The following is a 22,384-nucleotide window of genomic DNA, read 5'->3' on the forward strand; positions in this document are numbered from 1 at the left end:
CCCTGGAGTCCTACAAGGACACACCAAGTGCCAACAGCCCTCCCAGAGATCAGCTTTCAGGCCTGCACAGATCAAAAATCACTTCTGATATTACAGAACCACCAGTGGGGCGGGTTGGAAGGGGCCACAGTGGGTCATCTGCTCCAACCTCCCCCACTTGCAGCAGAACCCTCACACAGGTACTGGCACCTCTTTTCTTAGCAAGGAGAAGGAGCTTTCCTGGGCTGTCCCAGCACCTCCCAGGCAAATCCACCCCTGATGCACGTGCACCCTGCAACAGTCAGAAAACAGAGCTCCCAATAAAGAAATAAAGCACATTTTGATCTTCCCAGTGCTCTTTTTTTTTTCCCCCCTACAGCCACTTTTTCAGGTGTGGGGAGTTCCACCAGCTGCCATCTGTATATTCTGGTGCACTTCACTGCATTTAATTAAACTTTGATAGTTAATTGAAACAACAGTGGAGAAGGCCCAGCAGTGCTGAGGCAGGAACTTGACCTGTTCATGCTCACTGTGCCGTGTCACAGAGAAAACACACCGTTATTTGAGGCACTGGACTCAAGTATTTAATTATGCTGTGCAGAGAGATGGCAGAAAGCAAAAACCACTATCATTAACAATGAGAAAGAGCAGCAGCACTGAGGAGCTAAGGGTCGAAATAAATTAGAAAACTGGTCTGCACCTGAATTTTTTTGGTCGAGAAAATTAAGGAAATGATGAAGCAACGAACACAAATGAAAAAATAATAAAATCATGGGCTACACAATAAGATTTATCAGACCCACACAGACCCAACTCTGTCTCCCCAAGTCCTCAAAACTGATTTCAGATGCCAGTTTCTCCCTGGGCACAGGGAGATGCTCGTGTGGGGTCCCCCAGCCAGAGCAGAGCTGCCTATTAATAACTGAAACTACAAAGGCCACTGCTCCGAGCTCTGGCTCCTCAAGGCACTCAAGCTACTTCTAATTGCAGCAGCTTCTTCGTGTCTGCTCCCATCCAAGACTGATCAACTTCCCAAAATCAATCTTCATTATTTCAAGTCTGTCCCCGGCTTATTTCCTAGAAATTAGAAAGTCTCTCTTCCAGAGACTATTTCAATAAGTCCTGTCTGTCAAAGGACAGGAAGGAATTTCTCTGGCCATGGAGGTTCACCTCGAACGTTTGTGAGCTGTTCCAACATTTCACTCCCCGGACATGGGACACGACACAACCTTGCCCGGTCCCTGTGGAATCACATCACAGGAACATTCCTGCATTCCCTGGAAAAGTGGCAGCCCGAGCTGGAATGTTTTCCTCATTCCCTGGGTTTGCCTGTGCCCACTGAAGTCAGCCAGAGCAGCAGCAGCAGCAGGCTGACAGTGCAGGAGGTCAGGGAGGGCCCTGGCCACGGGCCCGCTGACGCTATCGCTGCGTTTATTTGTTCTGGGCTGAGATAATTGTGTTTTCAGGGATTTTGTCTGTTCTGTTTACGATTTCAGATCAAAGGCAAAGGATCATCAGGTGACGCTCTAACTTTCATCTGCAAGCAAATGAGCTTCCTCAGTTCAGAACATGCTATACCTTCATTAAAAGCCTTCCAGAATGCTCCTGGGGAAAAACATGAGTGTGGGAAGTGTTGACTCACAATGCAAGAGCTGCAGGACAAGAAAAGGTATCCTTGACCAAACCATGCACCACAGACACGGGCACATTTTTCCTCTTTGCAGCTGAACTGTCCAAATGTGGATCCTCTGAGAGCTTCAGGTCTCTCTCTGGCACAGTTAAATACAACCAGCACTTGCAGTGGACCTTCCTGGTGTTACTCAGTGCCTCAGACATGCTGCTTTTTGTCCTCTTAAGGGGAAAAAAAAAATAAAATTCAAAGTGTAAGTGGCACTTCAGGACTAGCAGATCTGAATCTGATGTAACCAAAACAGTGACTTCTGTCTGTGTTTGCAGAAAAGTGACTTTGAGCATTGTGACCTCGGGACTTGCATCGTGAATCATCTGAGCTCTTCACATCCTTCCATGGCCATTGTCCCTGCAATTCCCTTCTGAGGCAGAGCTCCCCTTTCCATCTCACCCCATCTTCATCCCAGTCACAGGAAAGTGGCTTTCTTAGGAAGTGACTGATCTTCACAGTCCCGACCCAATGTTTGATTCAGCACAGAAGGCTTCTTCCTGTATTTGCTGCTCAGTGTCAGCCAATGCAACACAATTTGCAATAACAGCACTTTAAAACTCAATAATGCTCTGTTTCATCGTTCAAGGCACCCAGGAGGAGAAAAGGAAAGCTGGGTTAGGAACAGTTCTGGAGGGACAGGAATAATGCTGCTGCTCACCCTGAATTTGTGTCAAGGGGAGGGGAAGCTCAGAAACCCAACCTCACCAGGAATGGTACCTAAACATCCTCAGCACCAGGACACCAAGTGGGCTGGCAGGGACAGGCCCCTTAAATGAAGATCACTGACATGTGGGTGACATGGAGACACTGCTTGACTGCAGTACCTGATCAGAAAACACCCTCATAAAGTCACAACACTTGCTTCTTTTCCTTTAATGCACATTAAGTGTGCAGCTTAATCCACTTAGGATGCTTCAGTTCAGGAATGACAGAGGGGACTTCCTCTCACTTCCTCTTAGGAGACACATGAGAAGTACAAGCTCCTGCTCTGCCCTCCAACCACCAAAGCCAAGGTAAAACAGAGACCAGGAATTCTGCAGCCCTGCAAACAGGGACATTCCAGGGCTGGGATTCCAAACTGGGGGAAATTGCAGTTCACACCAATAAACTTGGATCCCAAATTTCTGCTCCCAGAGTGAAAATGGCCTGTCCTGTGTTACACTGCAGATCCAACACGTCTTGGGTAAATCAGTCTCACGGTGCATTCCATGTGAAGTCCATTTGTGCAGGAGCAGGGATCCCCTGTGGAAACTTCTGTGTGTCCAGAGCTCAGGCCCAGCCACAGAAAACCACCTGAGAGTTCTAAAAACACCACCCATGTACCAGTTCTTTGTCCATGGACTGAATGGTCTTATATTCTCAGTAATTAGTATTAGCAAGAAAAACACTAATGGAGAACAAAGCAAAAAAAAAAAGCCTGTGAAAGAAGGAGATTTTGGGAATGTGGGGTGAAGCTCTGCTGGCCAGAATCTCGTGTCCAAAAGCAGATGATTTCAGCAGGGACATTAAAATCCCACATATAACACGGGCATAATGATGATGTTTAACCAATTTATCATGGGTACTAGCTAAACAAATTCTGACACTGATAATCACTCATGTCCATCAACACAAATTAGAACTTTTTATAGCTCCAGTGCAGAAGGTGACCTTTAAGACCATTGGCCTTGATTCACAGTTAGCTTTAAACCAGGGGGGGGAAAAAAAGGAAAAAGGTCTGGTGGCAAATGTATAAACACTGTTCTAACCAGAAAGGAGGTACAGAGGCTCCCAGTGTGGGCCACAGAATATCTGCATTGAGGATTTTACACTGAACAGTCTCCAAAATTCATGTCTAATGCTACTCATACGTGACATTTACACAACAAAAGAGCAGCACCCCATACTACTCTTCTCACTAAACAGCTACAAATACTTCTATTCCAAAAGAAAACAATAAAACAATTCATCACATTCTGTAAATCTTTTAAATGCTGTGTATTGAGGATCACAGGTACCAATGGAATATTGTTTAATTATCCAGGGAGCTGTGAAACTCCCACCAGCACACCTCAGACTGGTTAGAATTTTCCCCATTTTCCGCCATTCCAAAAGCCATACTGTTCACATCCCAAATGGAAACTGTGTGGCAAACTTGGAAAAAAATTTTACTATGTTGATTCTGAGGATTTTAATGCAATGCTTTCACAGAGATGCTAATACTATACCCCAAAACCCCGGGTATCAATAAGGGTTTCTTCTCTAAGACATGTTCTGTTTGGTTTCCAATGTGTGCCTTGAAAACAAATTTATCAGCTGTAAAAACCAGAAGAACATCTTTGTTCCTTGTGACTGGAGTCCTGTGCTTTGGTTTTCAATATTGAGTCTTTGTATGAAAGGAGAACAAAAATAACTCTAAAACATTAAACACATTATAGAACAGGCTCAATTAGATGACAGAGTGTGTGTATACACACAGATCTCATTGCTCTGTGCATTATTTATAAAAACTACTTGTTAGTACTATATATATTATCCCATAGGCACAGTTTTTCCTAATTTCCTCTCACTTTCCAGATGGGTTATTCCTTCTTATAGCAAACCACTACCTATAACAGTAATTACACTTTTTCAGAATGGCAGCAGCAAAGCCTAACTTAAACCATCAGCAAATTAAATTCACACAGATTGAAACATTATCAACCACTGCTACAAGCAACAAGGTTTTCAGATTCTACTTGTTACAGAGGCAAAAAATTGAAGGGAAATGGCACAACTCATAGGGAAAAAAAAAAAGGTTTGAAGGAAGTATAATCAGGGTACCACACTAATCCCAGCTCCCAGTGCCAGGGTCATAATCACAGCGCCCCAGGCTTCTCCCTGTCACACTGCTTTACATCTGCCAGGCTGTCACAAGCCCGTGCTCGCAGTGTGTAATTGCATCAGCGAGTGCAATCCTCATTTCTTAGCCCGTGGTGACAGTTTTATTTCTGTATTTAGAGCGGGTTCCTCGGCAGTTACTCAGTGCCACGAAGGTGGGGCCCTCCCGGTGCCCCAGAGCGACGCTGGGCTCGAGCAGAGCCCCGGCAGTGCCAGCAGGAGCAGCTCCCTGTCCCCCACCCTGCCAGAAAATCACCTCACTGAGCACTGTTTAGAACAGCAGACTTGCCCACCCTTGGCTAACATCCTAACCTGGGGTTCCACCTTTCAGGGGGGGATTTCTCAGCTGGGCAGTTGGACACGTATCACCGCAAAGAGAAGTTAATGGCAGCCCTCTGATTAAGCCTTCCCTTCAACTCTTTAATTGTCTGTCTGTGGCTTTTACCACCAAAGGCAAGCACAGAGCCTGACAGTTGCTCCACGGGCACGAGACAAATGTTGAACATGTTACATGAGAAAAGGTTAAGTGCAAACACAGCCAATAATCGGGGCCCTTTGGAGGCAGTGCCAGAGCTGAATAAATCTGACAGCACCTCATTGCAAAGGGCAAGAATTTATTCTTGTCCAGGTTAAACGCTCTGCTCTTATCCCTTCTGTGGCTGGAACACAAGAAAGGCTCTTTGTGTGCTGAAACAAACATTAAAGTGCCAACATACACAGAATGTATAAGGTGTCTGGGGATTATTCTGCAGCAAAAAGAGTTGGACTTACTTTGGCTTCAGTCTCTCCCCTGTGAAGTGTGTACAAATGATGGACAGCACTTTGTGAGGATGACCAAGGATGTGTCAGGATTTGGAAAACATGGAAATCATGGCCTAACGTGTCAGTGGTGACCAGCAACATCCCTGGGTAAAAAAAAACAAAAAAAAAAAAAAAAAGAAAGAAAAAAAAATTAAAAGAAACACAAAAGCACAAGAGATTAATCATTGCAAAAGAAGAGGCTTAAAATGTCTATCTAAAAAAGCAAGCGTGGCTTACATTTGGGTTTCTGGAAACAGGAGAAAACAGACACAGAAAATTAGTGAATTGAAAGGGATTCACCTCGTAAAAATGAATCAGAAATTCAGCTGAAATCATATTCACAGTATTACTACTTAATATCTTATTAAGCATTCATATAGTATTACAACACAAATCCATAAAAAAACAACTGAAAAATCTGAATATTCTAACTAAATTTGAGAACTGTGTGACCAATATGAAGCATTGAAATGATGGATGTTACAGCAAAACCCCAAAATGCTCTTCCCTAGGCAAGACTGATGTCTCCACAATAACAATTTCTGGAAGAAGAGACATTATCAAAACCCAACCAAAACAACCCAGACCAAACCAATCTTGAAGAAGCATCTTTCTTATAAATGAAAGAAACTGATTTATTGGTGAAAGGCAGGCAAATCAGAGTTGAGAGCTTTCAAGTGAAATACTAAATTAGGTATTAACTTCATTGAAAACAGGTCACTGGTGGAAGTACTGAAATGATTCCATTAAAAGATCAGCAAAATCACAGTAACTTGTGTTTGTTACTTACTTTTTTCTCCCACTATGAGTCAGTCCATAATCCAGTTTTTAAACATTTATAAACATATTTGAAGTCGATTTGCCATAAAAGTGCATGATTTTATACCAAAAATTAGGTATTTTTGTACATATAAGAGAAGTGCAGCATCCTGGCAGAACACAGAGCTATGGCAGCAAACTTCAGATTCATTTTTCTGTATAAAAATGTCCACAGTACCATGCTTATCAATGAAATCTAATAAGTTATCAACCCAAAGTAATCCTCTGGCATTTGATTTCTGTCAAATACCAAGTGGTTTTAGCAGTTTAACAGTGACATTCTAAGCAGTTTTCAAGGAACCCATCTGTTAAAGGAGCCCAGGAATTCCCACATAGCTCTGTTGTGATGACTCTCCACATAAGGCAAAACTGAAATCTTTCATCCTTTAGGAAGAGAACCTTATCTCCACGTTTTACATGACACCTATTTAAAGGAATAATGATTATCTCACTGCTGTCATAAAAAAGCATTTGCTTCCTTGGGTTATTTACACGTGGCTCCAGGATTCATCTTCCCCTCAGACACAGACAGGACACATCTAAAGCTCTCACAGCGTCACCACTGAAGTCCCATCTTATGACACTTGGAACATTTTAGAATGAAACTGGAATAAAATCCTCTTGTGCACCGAGCAGCTGAGAAACAGCCTCTTAGCAAAGATTAATTAATTTTTCTACTGGGCCACCATTCCATCACTGGATTGGTATCCTGAGTGTTTTCCCTCCTTGGCAATCCTGGAATCCCCCTTCCCTTCAGCCCACATGGAAAAATTTCAGTGGCCAAGGAGGCCTTGACCTTGTGGGCCCAACTGAGGGGTCTGTGAGGACATGTGAGGCACAGCCCAGTCCCGGCCCCTCCAACCGGGACAACCCGGAATCATCAACGGCTCTGTGGGAGCACCAGGGCTGCACCCCTGGGCCCCTCAGGAAATCAGCATCCTGAGAGGGCAAACACCTCCTTTGGGGCAGTGAGGCCCACCAGCAGCAAGGGACAAACTCAGAGAAATCCAAATGGCATCAGAGACAAAGCTGCCCTCGAGTCTCCCCTCAGCGCGAGCAGCGAGGCCGGTGGGGCCCGGCCGGAGCGCGGCCACCCACGCAGCTCCCACCATCCCTCACCGTCACACCAGCACGGCACCCCAGGCCTGACCTCAGCAAGATCCCCTCCAGCAGACATACTTTTACTGTTACCGGCTGGGACCGCGGTCCCGGGTGTTGGAAATGAAAGGGAGTTTGTTATGGAGCTGAGAAACCCGGCAGTGCACTGGGGTATTATGTTTGGGCGGGAAGGCATGTGAGCTGAGGTTGGTCTGGATGTTAATGTTGGCTTAACTGGCAATTTCCTTGATTTGTAGTGACTGTGTTGATAGGAAATACAGCTAAAGTCGCTCCGGTGCAAGTCAGCCAAGTCTTTAGTGTGGGATTATGCACACAATTTGCATTAATTCTGTTCTGCAACATCACAAACTCCACTTCCCTCCTAGTGAAGTGTGCGGTCCTCAATAATATATAGCATTTCCAGCAGAGAAAGCTGGAAGCAAACTGGGGCTTGTGTGCTGGAATTAGGCTGCCACTGTTACTGGAGCAAGGATATTCCAAAAGGTCTAATTCAACCCAGTAAGAATTTATTTTCCCTATTCCCGTGTTTTTCTCTGCTCACATGTCAGACAGCTTCATACAGAAGTGGAGTGTGCTTTGAGTCCTTTTGAGTTCTCCATTATTCCCTTTGGAGAAGCTGGAAGAGATGAATCCATGAGGCTCCTCTCAACAGTGAGCAGACAGCCTGAGCAAACGCAGAGAGTTTTTTCTTCCCCCAAAGCTCTAGAAGTGTTTTATAAACCCGGACACAGCGCTGAGTGCACCCAGAGATCCCAGCAGAGGTTCCCTGTGGGATCCCATCCCACAGCACGGTGTGAGGAAGATCATAAAAAAAATACTTTAAACGAGCCAAAAATCTGTCTGGAACTGGGGACAAAAAGCTGCCAGTGAAAACACCGGCACCCCCCCCCGTGTTGTCCATCACAGCCATCGGTGTTTGGCCAACCGGGATCTCGTTTCCAGCGCCGGCGAGAACCGCAGGTGTCTGCGGGCAGCCAGTGAGCCCACACGGGATAGAATTTCACCTCACAGCCCTTCCCCCAAATCCCCAAACCCCTCTTTAACCTGAGCTTTAACCTGCGGTGCACGAACCCCCGGAGCCCACGGTGGTACCTGTTTGTTCACGGCCCGGATGGCTCATCCCTGCGGGCTCTGATCGCTTCCAGGTGATCCACACGGTCCTCGGTTCCACACCCACGTGCCTCACCTTTGGGTTTTTCAGGGGTTTCGTGGGTTTTGGGTCTTTTTTCCTGTCTTTGCTAACTTGAAGGAGCCCAGAGGTGAAAGATAATACATTTGTGGGTGGAAAGGAATTGACTTAAAAATAGAAAGATGGGTGGTATCTGATCTGGCAATTTTGCCTAATCCAAACTCCTGCTGCCTGTCCTGTTTGGAACAAATGCATTTTAGTAGATGAAAGCCGAGGGGAAACAGGCCCTTCGCTTGTTATTAGCGACTCTTTTTCAGTAAGTTAAAGCAGGACCTTTCACACCCACATTTGCATTTCAAGTACAAATATATACTGGCAGAACTTGTATCAACACGGAGGTCCCAAGCACAACACCACAGATGGGAAAGAACGTGTATTTATAAAACAGCATTTTGAAATGTCTTCCTCACCCCTGTTATTCAAACAATAAATCACCACTGGTTTAGAACACTGCGCTTGGGTTTTGCCGTGGTATTTTCCAGCCCTCACACTGAAGAATCCCGGTTTTCCATTATCACAGCTCAGCCATTTTGTTGCTCTCTCCATCTCCCTGCAGGAATACCTAATCCCAGCAGGGAAACTTGAACTGGAATCCTGGTCCTCACCTCACTTTCACTTTCAAGCGCAGGAAACTCCAACTCGGCTTTCTAAGAGACCTTGTGACAGTTTTCCCAAAAAGTTGTTTAGACGGAAATACGGGTTTAAAGCTGCCATAAGTTCAGCCCGGAATGTTTTCTCTTGTGATGTACTTTATGGATGAATAATCAGAGATGAAAAGTGAATAATTCTTGAGGATTTCCTGCTTATTTTTCAAACTGGCAATAATCCCTGTTTAACAGATAACAGCTGAAGTCTTGCATACACAGGACCCAGTGGAAATTTATGTGTAAAACAGACATTATTTAGAACGTATCTCACTGCAAAAATTCTGATTTGGCTTATCCATAGTAAGAGGGTGCAGCCAGAATAAATTAATAACTGTTTTACTGTGTGACTGTTTTAAATCCACGAAGCTGATTAAAATCCATACTTAAAGGAGGAGATAGATATCCTAGATGGGAAAAAAAAATTAGCAAAGCTTTGTTTTACCTGCCCTAATTTACAGCTTCCTACTTTTCCTGCATTCTTTTTGGGAAACAATAAGCTTCTTTCAGGATAGAAAAGTTTAAAAGCACCGGGAATACATGCATAAAAGGAAAAACTGGTACAGATGTAGACTGTGGGCTAAGAGCTATTTATGCAGTATCAGAAGACTAAACCAGACTCTGGCCTGGCCATAAACTAAGCCCACGCCCTAAATGAGGTGCCAAGCCACAAAAAGCATTTGCGTCAACTGGGAATACAAGGAAAAGAAGGACTTCTAATTATAGGGCCTGGAAGCGGAAGCCCAGAGTGATTAGGAGTTTAGGCGCTGCTGTATGTTTATCTGGGAGCTTCCTCTCGCTCGCTCTGGGCCCGGCTTTGATAGATGAGGCTTGGCCTAAAGGGTGGGATGGCAGTCGCCGCCGGTACACGGAGTTCTCCGCAATCCCAAGGAGCCCGGGCGGGCTGCGCCGGCACAGAACCCTTGGCAGCTCGGCGTCGGCGGGGCAGCCCCGGCGGCAAATTAGAGAGCAGGGCCTGCTCTGGGCAGGGGCTGGGAAGCTGGGAGAGCCGAGCAGCCCCAGCACCCCACCACATCCTATTTATAACACCTCCCGAACTGCAGAGCTGCCCATTGCCCGGGCAAACGGGGCCCCGGAGGCTTCACCTCGGGCTGGAGCTTCACGGGGAGCTTTGGGCTCCACTGGGCAGAGCACGGGGCTGGGAACACCAAGGCTGGGGGGCTGAGCCCAGATGAGCCACTCGCCAGATCTCGATGATCCTCAGGGATCCCTTCCAACTCCCAGTATCCTGTGACTCTAAATTCCCATTTTCAGAGGGACAGGAGGGTTTCCCACCTCCCAGAACGATGCCATTCTGTCACCACTCACTGAAGGACTCGACACGTCCGAGCTGGGTGGGATTCCTTTCCAAAACACCAAGGGCAGGGTTGGGAAGGCAGGCACACATCTGCATGGAGGGCATGTGAATCCATGGATATATTCCATTGGGAAGGCAGGCACACATCTGCATGGAGGGCATGTGAATCCATGGATATACTCCATTAGGAAGGCAGGCACACGTCTGCAGGGAGGGCATGTGAATCCATGGATATACTTCATTGGGAAGGCAGGCACACATCTGCATGGAGGATGTGTATCCATGGATATACTCCATTGGGAAGGCAGGCACACATCTGCATGGAGGATGTGTATCCATGGATATACTTCATTGGGAAGGGAACTCTTCCATTTCCACGCACAGCCATGGACAGACCAGTTCAGTCACTGCACAAACTATTTGCACAATTGGTTAAAAATATGATCTTCTCAGATTTTAAATACGAACTTTGATCCCATTCAACGCTCTCCAGGTTTCCAAATTCCAGGATCGGAGCGCTCAGAAGAACCACTCTGACTTCCAGCCACTCCTGATTCAGTCCACATGGATTTCTCCCGGCATTCCCACCTTCCCCATGCTCCTTGCACAGCCTCCTGCTCCCCTGCAGCTCTCTGGCAGAAGCAGTTGCAGACGTATCTTGTTAAGATGTGACAAAGTCTGTATGGTTTTGTGAAGCATCTGACCCGACCTATGAACAGGAGCTTTATTTATACTCATTTCACTCCTCTCCCGGGCTGATGGGAGTCAAAATACTGCCAAACATCAGTGCTGCTCAGCCCAGGGAGACTCCACATGTAACCTCTGCTCCAGTTGCAAAAATTTAGTCCCAAAGACACTTAACCAAACAGAGAAATTCTGATTTTAACAAAAATTCACCACAAAAGAAACACAAGGACGTAAAGATACCCAATATATTCAAAATAAATATTTTCTAAAAAATCCCAGCGAGTCAAAAGGAAGGGAAGAACAATAAACTATTATTTTGTGAATAAATAACTCCCTGTGACTGTACTCTGGAGATTTCTAGACACTGCAACGCTCAGGACAAGGCAATAATTCAAGTTGAAAAACAAAAGTCAAAATAAATAGGAAAATAAGTAATTATTCTGTCATTAAATAATTACAGCTCATTTCCCTCCAGATGAGTGCTTTTCTGCCCACTTGCTCTTTTCAATGGGAAAAACTTCTGCAGGGATGTTCCAATTTCAACCTCTTTAACAATTAACTCAAGGCCACCGTCATGTTTCAATACAGAACATTTCAATAATCAGAGCAATTTCAGGTCTGTTAAAGGTGCAGTCAGGCATCCTAAGGGGGACACAGTTTAATCTGTTTTACTGCTGGCCCAACATTAATTTTCTCGTTATTAATGGGTGGAAAAATCTCTTTTGTAGCCAAGGGAGCGTAATTATTTTCAATTTTCGATGTGTTGCACTTCACAGCTCCCAGCTGCTAAGCTGGCAGGAGCAACACTCCTGGAAAGCAGATCATTTATTTACCACAATTAAAAGAAAAAAAAAAACAACAAACCAGGTATGTATAAATCAGCACCATCTTTTGGTTGCTTACTAACTGAGAACCTTGCTTGAAGGACTCACTTCTTCCTCTCCAAACCCGTTTCTCTGGAATCTTTTTTACCACCTTGCCATTAATTCCATATGGATCAAGTCTTACAGCCTCCACCTTTCCAGCCTCAGGTAGAGGTCCAAAAACTCATCCCATTCTGCACATGCAAGGAGTGTGAATTCACACTTCTCTATGCAATATATGTAATAATACCTATTAATTATGTATATTGGAATGCACTTGCCCCATCCCATCCATTCCCACACTGAGTGTGGACTCTGCTACAGCTACAGAAATGTTTTAATTATTGTATTTTCAGTTTGTTTTTAAGGGCTTGTACCGAAAAATTTTGGGTCTGTGGCTCCCCCTAAAAGGGTGAGAAGCCAGGACACAATCCTGCCTCTGGAAATTCAGTGTGGAGAAAAGTTTTTATGGAGAAACACTGTCCCAGGAGAAGACCACCAGGAAGCCTTTGTAACAAAATGTCCTTTTCAGAGGCTCTAAGGCTACTTACTTGCCTTAACAAATTGGCAGTTGAAGCACAACCTCTTAAAAAAAAAAAAAATCAAATAGAGGATAATTCTCATCTTTCCTGGCTGCCCACAGCCACCTACTGGGTTTGCTGTACATATAGTTCTTGGCAGTGCAGCTTTCCCTCCCCAGACCCACTGAGAAACGAGGCACAAACCTGCCAAAAACAGGAATGAAGGATTTAAACAACCTTCAAACAGACCTGTAAACTTCTCCCTTGACCCAACTCCCAAAACAAACCCAAGTAACAGATAGGTTTGTATGGATGCTCCTGGAAATAAGGAATAAAAGCACAGCAGTGACAGCTCTCCAGTGGAGCCCAAAGCCACAATCCCAGTTGGAATCAGCCAGTCCCAGCTCAGCTGCAAAAGGGAAACCCTGGAGCTGGGAGGGAATAAACTACTGTCACACATTTATTTGTTGTGTCAAACCTGGTCCAATCAGCAACTCGAGCTAACCCAAAAAGAATATTCATCCTAGTGGTTCATATTTCCATAAATCCTCAAAAAAATCCCGATTTTATGACCCTGAACCACTCCAAACAAAGAGAATGCATGTGTCAGCTCCAGCCCTGACTGCAAGTGCTCACAGAGAAGTTCCACTTTCCCACCTCAAAAATTCTGTCCCACACGAGCCACGGCCTGCAGACAAAAGACATCACTGCAGGCAAGAGATTTCAGCCTTCAAAAAATAATAAAGGTGGAGAACAGCAATAAAAATGAGGGGTTTGGTTATTCCCAGGCTCCTTGGTAGCATTTCTAAAGCAGCTGGTCCAGACTGAAAGGCTGAAGCTCCCGTTTCCCAGCCCAGCATCATTTCCAGTCCTCACACGAGGAGGGAGGGGAAAAGAAATTCTCTGAGTTCTACCCCTGTGTCATCTGAATTAAACCCTTCACCTCCAGAACTTTCAAATTCTAAATAATTTCCTTCCTGCCTTCTTCGAAACACCAGCAGGGAAAGCAAAGATATTAAAAACTCGTTTGTTCCACGTTTAAATAAAAAGTTAAAATAATAAAAAAAAAAAATCAATACTTTCAGATCGGTGTTTATAAAATTTAATTAAGCTTGGCACGGCTATAAAATTTTCTGTTTTCCTAGAGAGTGGAGAGGAAACTTCCAGTTTATCATGAAATTTGGGTAACAGAACTGGTAAATAAGGTAGAAACCCCTGTCTGGAACTGATTTCTGAAGCACTGATCTGATTTCCTTCCTTACAGACTCTGTTTTTATTGTATTATCTATGGCTGTAGAGAACTTGCCCAAGTGTAGACAACAATGAATTTAGCAACTCATATTCAGCTTTAGCACAAATAAAACATCCATAATTCGCCTTTAAATGTGGTGAAGTAAAGACAATTGACTGAAATAAAGCTGCAGCCCAACAGACTCTAAAATTACTCTTAAAAGCACATACAACAATTCCTGCAGTATGGAGAGATGTGTATAATTTACACACAAGTTGGTTTTAATTATCACAGTTCATAAAGGCCTTTATACCTCCGAGCTGCCTCAACGAAGAGAGGATTCTGTTCGTTTTCAACGTGGCAAAAATGGATAAAAGGGTCCTCCCTCCTGAAACCCAGACCTTTTAAGCATGACCAGCTTGCTAAGAGGACTAAAAAAGCAGATTCCAGGCTTGACCAGGGCTGTGATTTACAGAGATCCCACTTGGAGAAGCCCCACCGAGGGCGACTCCGGCCCCGCCGGACGGGGCTCCCTCTCCCCTCCCAGCTGGAGCCCCGGCCGGGGGGTTCCAGCCAACACCATCCCCGCTGCCATTAAAATATTTGTTTTAATTCTGACCCCAGAGTCACAGCTAATAAACAAGAAAGGCAGGCAAAAATTGGAAAACAAACTGAATGCAGCTGTCGGGCTGGACGGCCCACAACGGCTTCACCGCGTCCCGCGATGCCACGAGCAGCGGGGGCTGCTCTGCACTTCCTCTGGCACAGTTAAACCAGGGACATTTTACTGGATTGTTACTGGATTCTTATTGGATTTTGACTGGATTTTACTGCCCTCTGAGCTGTGGGCAGCAAACAGCAGGCAGTGATTTCCTGGGGGCTCCTCACCGGGACACGGACGGTGTTTGTGTCGAGTTCCATCACTGCCCTCACACACGAGCCAGCAGCATTTTGTGTCTATAAAACACGGTTGTGTGGCAGCCCAGAGTCCACTCCAACATATCCAGGGACCAGAGGATTCATGTTTTAGGAACTACTCAGAAAGGCATTCCAGAATGACACAAAAACCCCACCCAGAGGGGGGAGACACGAAGCCTCTGCTGCTCCACGGACTCCCCAAAACTGACTCGTTGTCCTCAAAAAGTACTATGTTTTTTAATATGTCTTTATAAAAATTAATTAAAAAACACCTTTCCAGAATGCACAGTATTAATATGAATTAGAGAATCAGGAATCTGAACATCCCTGAAAGGAATCCATTCAGAACAGGGCAAAGGGAGCCACGTCCTTTTAAAATTGTAGACACAAAGAACTGAGGATTAAACATCAGGGTAGTAAAGGAGCCAGAATTTTCAATTTGTTTTGAAATATATGGAGGAAAACACAGGTAAATTTAGTTTGCAAAAAAATTACAGCACATTGGTGTGTTTTTCAAAGATGTACCCCCCTCCTCTCCTCAGCCCTCAGGTTTGGGTTGTGAAGAGAGAAGAACGAGCACCTCACAGCCCTCCAAAAGTAACCACTGTTTGCTTTCTGTGGTTTTTAATTCAAAAAATAAAAATAAAACCAACAGATATTTATTTTAAATACGTGGAAATCCAACTTCCAAATAAGTGATATTATTATATTGAAATAAAAAATAAAAACAGGAGGGAGACTTAAATCTCCCCAATCCCACTGCAGTGCTAATTCCCAGTCCCAAATCCCACTGCAGCCCTAATTCCCAGTCCTGCCTCAACCCTAGGTATTTGCTTCCACAACTTTGCTCCAATCCCAGGCCCTTACATGAAAGTGAAACAGTGAATTCTTTGGACCAAAAAGCAAAGGAGCAGCAATAACCCAAAGCATGTGAGTGAAGCCATGCAGGGAATTTCCCTGGCAGCCCCTGCTCCGGGTGGGATGGGACAGGAACAAAGGGAATGAACTTTCATGGACACCACAACTGGTGAGGTTTTTTTCCTCCTTTGGAAATCAGTGTCTAATACAACTTAATGAAAAATGAGGATATTTGCTGGGTTCCCTCAGTCTCCAGTCTAGACACTCTCCAGTTCAGACTAATCCAGTTTATCACTGAGAACCCTTTCCAAGTGCAACATTTAATCCTTCCCTTCCCTCTCCCGTTCCCAGCCCTGCACACACTCACCAGTCCTGGCAGCCTCTCCCCAACACGTTAAAAGCTTGGAGGCTTTGCTGTAAACATCTTCATTTCAGTGACCCCCCTCTGGGGCTTCCTGCCTTTTGTGGACTTCCAAAACCTAGTCCAGGTCACCTCCACCCAGAGTTTAAATAATGAGCTTTACATTAAGTAGCAGAGAGGCTCTAATGACCACGTCCTTCTCCAACTGGTTTCTTAATTAGATAAACGAGTATAAAATCTAAATATATAAAAATATATGTAAATATTACAGACCCATAAAAGTTCAAAGCCTCCTAATGATAAATTCTCGCACAATCTTGCACTGACAGAAAAACATCTTAATAACCAGGAAAATATTTACCTAATTATTTTTTTTTTCCCCTCCTGGCTGCATTTTAATAATGGCAAAAATTCAACCATAATAAATAAGGGACCTTGGTGTCAATGCTGCTGCTTTACCTCATGCAACAGAGAGGTTTTACTGGTTATAAAACTGTTACTGGTTGTACATGGAATCATGGAATGGGTTGGGCTGGAAGGGACCTTAAAGCTCATCCAGTCCCACCCCCTGCCATGGGCAGGGACACCTTCCACCAGCCCAGGTTGCTCCAAGCCCCATCCAACCTGGTTTTGGACACTTCCAAGGAAAATATGATGCACAAGCTGGGAGCAGATCCCCACTTCTGCAGCCTGATTAATTAATTTAAATTACCCACTGGGAATTAGTAACCAGCACGATGGTTTTTTGTCTGGACACTCTGCCCACAGTAAGCTGGCCTCCAATTCAGCCAAAACTGAATATTCAAGCTACAATAAATCAAGCCAATGTTAAGGCTGACTAAAAGCATCCACACACAAAAGCTTAATGTGATTTTCATTTAATAAGTGAATTAAAGTAACTGTTCCTAGAGCCTCTTGGTCAGCACGAGCCTCTTGCTTCCACTGCACCAACATCCCTGCCAGAGGGACATTAATAAAGCCTCCAGATTATTAATATTACTCCACTTCCTTGTATTATTTATTCTCATCTTAAAGACTTTTCAGAAAAGGCTTAAAGTCTCTGTTCAGAACCAAGGGGGGGACTTGGGGCTGTGACTCTGCTGCAGCAGCTGCTCCCACAGACCATCCTGTGGGGCTTCAATGGAGCAGGTTGAAGAATTAATAATAATAATAATAATAGTAACATTATTGTTATGATTATCATCATTATTATTCCCCAATCCACCAGGAAACTGTGCTGTAACCAAGAGCCACTCAAGAGCCTATGGCTGATCACCCACAGCTCCCAAAAAACTCACAGATCCCTGGTTCCTGACAATCCACAGCATCTCTTGCCTGGCACTTGGAAGTGCCATAATAAATCTAATAAATCATGATGAGAATGTTATTTATTCAATATTGGATGGATGTCTAAGAGAAATCAAAAGAGGAGTACTCCAGAAGAGGGACCTTACCCTCCTGTAAGTCACAAAAGCCACCACTTTTGGCCTATTGTATAAATAATCTCCATTTTGACTTAAAAATGTAGAGAAAAACTGTGACACCACAGAAGGAAATGGTACAGGAAACACTCAAATTCTGAATATTAAAAAAAGAGAACAACCAGAAGTGCCAGGCTGGCTGAACTGGGAACCTGGGCTGGATTTCTCAGGCACATTTCCCAGAGCAGAGCAAGGATGTCCCAGTCACCAGCAGGACCAGTGTCCCCCCAGCGACACCACCACGGCACTGGGAGGGGTCCAGGGGGGTCACATCATCCTTCCTGCTCTTCCCACTGGGATAAGGACCCCCTCAGCATTCCATGGCTGCTTCCCAAAGCCTCCAGCAGCAGCAAAGAGCCAGGGAGGAGCAGTCCTGGCTCCCTTTTATTGCCCCACCCCACCTCTTACCCATTAAAATGAAAAATGTCCAGCACAGAGCCCAGAACAAGGTAGGAAGGGACCTGGCCTTTAGGAATTCCATAGGAATGGGGAATTTTGGGCATGAGATGTCTGGCTGCACATTTTCAGCTGTGGCAGAAACCCTTCTCTCTCCTCCACCCCCCATAAAATCCCCAGCAACCCATTCCCAAGAGTAAACCATCAACTTTTCCTAAAAATTAAAATTTGCTGTGTACAGGAAAAAACCCAGAGAAAACCTGAACTGCCAGGGACTGACATTTTCTGCTTTATGGCTTTTTTTTCTTTTTTCCCTTTAATGATAAACATGATTTGCTGCATGTTTTAGCCTGAGACTTTTACAGTCTCCCTAAAAATCAGCTGCCTCAGAAGCTGTTATGACCAGAAGGGTCTGGGGAAGAGAGAGATCCAGGGCAGCAGGGAAAAAACAACTTATGGTGCCCCCTAAGTATGTTCAGAAGGGATATTTCAGGTTTGTTATTTTTTTATTCACCCAGATTTTCAGAGCAGCCACGGATCTAATACCAAAAAAAGCTGACTGCACATAAATTCCTTTGAATACCTCAAAAAAGATGTATTTGGGGGGAAAAAAAAATCTGACTGTCATTTACTGACTCCAGGGAGCCTCTTTCCTCCCATTGGATTGTTCCTGGAGATCCAGCAGTGCAGCAATATATTCCCAAGGAGCTGTTCTCACAATACCCACCCATTCTGTACTCTTATTTTATCACAATTAACTTGTCCCCAGCAGAAACAAAACAAAAAAATGCATCTTACTGGCAACTGATTCCTTTAAAATAGAGCTTGAAGGGGTTGTGGCACTAGTTCAGTACACAAAAATCATACCTATCTTCCATCTCCACTGACCTTCAGTGCCTTCCAGTGTCACTGGTGGCTTTATTTGGGATTTTTTTAAACACAAACCTGCCAGTTTTCACAGAGCTGAACCCCTGGGCAGCTCACGGGCCCGTGGGCTGAGATGTGATGAAATTAAATTTATCAGAGAATAAAACAGTGCAGCGAAACAGAGCAGAGTTCCCTGTTTGCCTTTACAGCACAAGTTTGCAGTTGCTGGGCTTGAGATGAGGGGCAGAAGTGGTTTTTCCCTGCAAGCAGCCAAGGACAGTATCAAAAGCCACCTCTTGTTTTGTTGTCTGTAATGAGCTCGGTCTGATTGCCAATATACCACTACAGAATGGATTGAGATGATGTTACAGCCCTGGCTTCAAACAAAACCCTGCCTTGATGTTAAATAAAGAGCACAGAACCCTGGGCTAAGTGCTGCTCTCAGTGGAGAAGAGTTTTCTCCTGGTTTGCTCTTGCAGTGCCCAGGACACGAGGGATGATCCCCCTCCCTCCTGCAAACACCCCCGAGCTGGCAGCCAAAACCACCAGCAATTAAAAAAGGTCTCACCCTGCTCCATCACACACAAATTACTGTCATTGCAGCACCTGAGCAAAACAAAGAATTTGATCCTAATAAAAATATTCCAGTCATCTGCAAAAATACCCTTCCATTTTAAAAATAAGTTAATTCGGTTTTCTATAAACATTCTGCTGCCCTTAAATTTATAAATCCTAAAAACTGTCTTAAGGAGGCATTTAAATAATATCCATAAACCATCCTAATTTAGGCAGCTGTATTTATTTTCACCTAATTAGCACTGCTCAACTCCAGGTATCATCCTGCTTCCAGGGCACAGAGCAAAATGACTGCTCTGGAGTAGCTGATTCTCACTTCAATGCACAGAATTCCACAAAAAAAATCCTCCTAAAAGAAAACCCAGCCAGATGAGAATACAGCTTTTTCTGTCACAAACTCCCAGTGAAAACCCTGTGAACTGCACAGCTCTATTAAAGAGTTCTGACACAACAGATGGGGTGTCAGAATAACACCAACTGGTCAGTAAAAGTGAAAACATAAATGACAGACACGGAGTTTTATTCTCTGAAATGTGACTTCACCCTCATGATCTTCATGGCATTTGCTGCATTATAGAAATTGTTAATTTAGGCCAGTGGAAGCTGTTGATTCCCTGACTATCTCCCTGACATCAGCCAAATTTATTGTCTACAAATTATTTGTCTACAGATAATGAAAGTGTTAACTGTCAGGTTAATAAGATTTATTAATCCACAAGGTTTGTATATCTCTCTGCTGCCCACAGTCACTGTTTGTTTATAAAGAGGAAGGAGAGAAAGAGGTAATTTTGAGGAGTTCCTTACAAGTATTTTGAGATTAGAGTTATTTCACCCAGGAGAGAGGGCAGAATCAACAACCAGATCATGGCAGTGGAAGTTACTTTTAAAACCAGCAAAACGATTTTATTTTCATATTTATGGAGGAATATAATCTAACCCATGTGCTGCTCCTCTGGGTACCTGTGGACCACAACATCTGGGGACCTGGCTGGCAGGATTCCAACAGATGGGAATTCCTCAGGGACAGACTGAACCTCCTGACTTTTACCAGAGTACAACAGTTGCTAAAGTTTGAAATCCCCAGCAAAGACAAATTACAGGAAGGGACAGACTGAACCTCCTGACTTTTACAACAGTTGCTAAAGTTTGAAATCCCCAGAAAAGACAAACTCCCCCAAATATGACACATCCAGCACCGAGCAGGGCACGGAGCTGGGCACCTGCAGGGGTCACAGTGGGACCTGCAATCCCTCCCAAGCCCTGGAACACATCCCAGCAGTATTCACTGCCTGCATCTTGCTTACAGCTATCACAGGAAGCAGGAAAATCTCTTACCACTGGGGTTAAAGGCCATGCAGCAAATGGGCTTCTCGTGGGCAGGGAAATGGGCCACGATGCCGTCGCTGTCCGAGTCCTCGCTCACCAGCACCTGCAACAGGGACAGGGGTCAGCAGGGAAAACACACCTGAGGGAAAAAGCCACCTTACTGCCACAGGGATTGGTTTATGAGATGCCCAGAGTGGTGCAATTCCCAATAAAACTGCAATATATAACATATATAACAAGTCACATATAACAATATAACACAGTCCTCTGGAGTTTTTTCACATAGACACGAGACTGCTCCAATAACTAGTGAGGATTATGGTTGTTATACCTGATCTCCTATTCACTTGTCCTATTCAAACAGGACAAAACAGTGAAATATTCCTGTTTTGCTCTATGATTTATTCCTGCCTGTGCAGCAGCTCGTTCCAACAGGACTCTGTGCTGTGCAGGAAGAGATATTTGAGGTTTCCACTTCCCTTGGCTGAAGCAAAAGGGCTGGGACCTCTCTGGATGCCCATAATGGAGGGGTCTATTGCCCCTAAATTTGTGAGGGAACTCTGCTGCTCCTCCAGCTCTCCCACAGCAGGAGCTCCCATCCCACCAGGCTCCCTGGAATCACAGAAGGAGGATCACTGGAATTCCACTGGAGAGGGCACAGAGTTCTTTAAACACATGATTTTCTGTAGGCAACAACAGGAGTCACACAATAGAAGGGAAAACAAGAGGCAGCACAGAGACTTTTAAAGAAAAGGGGATATTTAATCCTTAAATAAACCAGATTTTTCTCTGGGAGGATTCAAAGCACACAGGGCAAGTGAGTGGAAAACCAGACCAAAACCCCCAAAAGAGTGGGTTTGCTTTCCATCAGTCACACAGGTGGGAACACTAGAGGGATCTGCATTTCCAATGGATGCAAGAAATGCCAAGGGCTGGGAATGTGGATGGAAGCAGCTGCACTGGAAATAGCAGCTAACAGGAGTTTTCTCTGTCCTGAAACTGCCTCAGCGAACACCAGATAAAATGATTACAAGGAGTTGTTCATCAAAACCCCTTTAAAAAAATCATGCTCTCATAAAATACCTTCCTGTGAACAAAAAAAGGAATTAAAAGATAGGAGAGAGCTTTCACAAGAGTGGGAAATTCAGTGGAAAATACCTGGACTGGGATCAGTGTTGTGCAACATCTTCCAGAGAAAAGGACAAAGGATGAGCTTTTGGAGTTTTTAAACAAAAGCCAATTTGAAGCTGAAAAAACTCCTGAAGCTGACTGTGAGGACATCCAAAGGGACACCCAAAGGGACACATATCAATGTCTCACTGAATGAAAAGCAAAGATATTCTTAGATTTATAGAAAAGAACCGAAATTTGTGTGGGCACAACACATGCAAGAGCTGCAGGGGTATTTTATTCCTTGATTACATCATTTTCAAGACTAAATTAAGCAAAACAAAGGGAAAGATCTGTCAGAGAAGGGCTTAAAAAAGCCACCTCCTTAACAAGACACTTCCAAACCAATCTGAAGGTTTTTAATACTTCCCATCCCGAGCAGATATCCAAATGATTCGGGGATATTTTTGTGCTTCAAAAAGAGGGGCTCATCTTTAAGTGTTTAAGGCAGTCACGGAACGGGGCCGGAGAGTCGGCCCTGCCTGGCTCTGGCTGCTCAGCTGCCTTGGCACTGTCCCCCCACACAATTATGGCTTTTGCTTCCCCCTCGTCAGCATTTCGTGCTCGCTCCAGAACCACGAAACCAAAAGGTCTGGAGATCTTCCGAAGGGCTCTTCAAAGAGAGCCTCTTCTCCCCTCAGCCTGCAGCAACTGCACTCTGATTTCCCACACATCATCCCCTCACGGCCTCAACGTTTTGCTCAAATTATAAACTAACAC

The 22,384-nt window shown here is 44.5% G+C and overlaps 1 protein-coding gene across 10 annotated transcripts in view; it reads right to left on the reverse strand.

Annotated features, from left to right (window-relative positions):
* BCAS3 (BCAS3 microtubule associated cell migration factor) overlaps positions 1 to 22,384 on the reverse strand; it is a 316,293-nt gene that overhangs the window by 231,726 nt on the left and 62,183 nt on the right. For all 10 annotated transcript variants that reach the window (XR_010435660.1, XM_064678040.1, XM_064678038.1 and 7 more), the window contains 2 exons: positions 20,504 to 20,597; positions 5,291 to 5,424 (listed from right to left, as the gene is read on the reverse strand). Coding sequence is in view for 9 of the 10 variants with exons in the window: in XM_064678040.1 (XP_064534110.1) it covers positions 5,291 to 5,424; positions 20,504 to 20,597 (228 nt within the window). In the remaining variant the exon portion in view is untranslated. The remainder of the gene's footprint in view (positions 1 to 5,290; positions 5,425 to 20,503; positions 20,598 to 22,384) is intronic.

The sequence above is a fragment of the Pseudopipra pipra genome, chromosome 21 (genome assembly GCF_036250125.1).
Source record: "Pseudopipra pipra isolate bDixPip1 chromosome 21, bDixPip1.hap1, whole genome shotgun sequence".
In the NCBI taxonomy this organism is placed as follows: domain Eukaryota; kingdom Metazoa; phylum Chordata; class Aves; order Passeriformes; family Pipridae; genus Pseudopipra; species Pseudopipra pipra.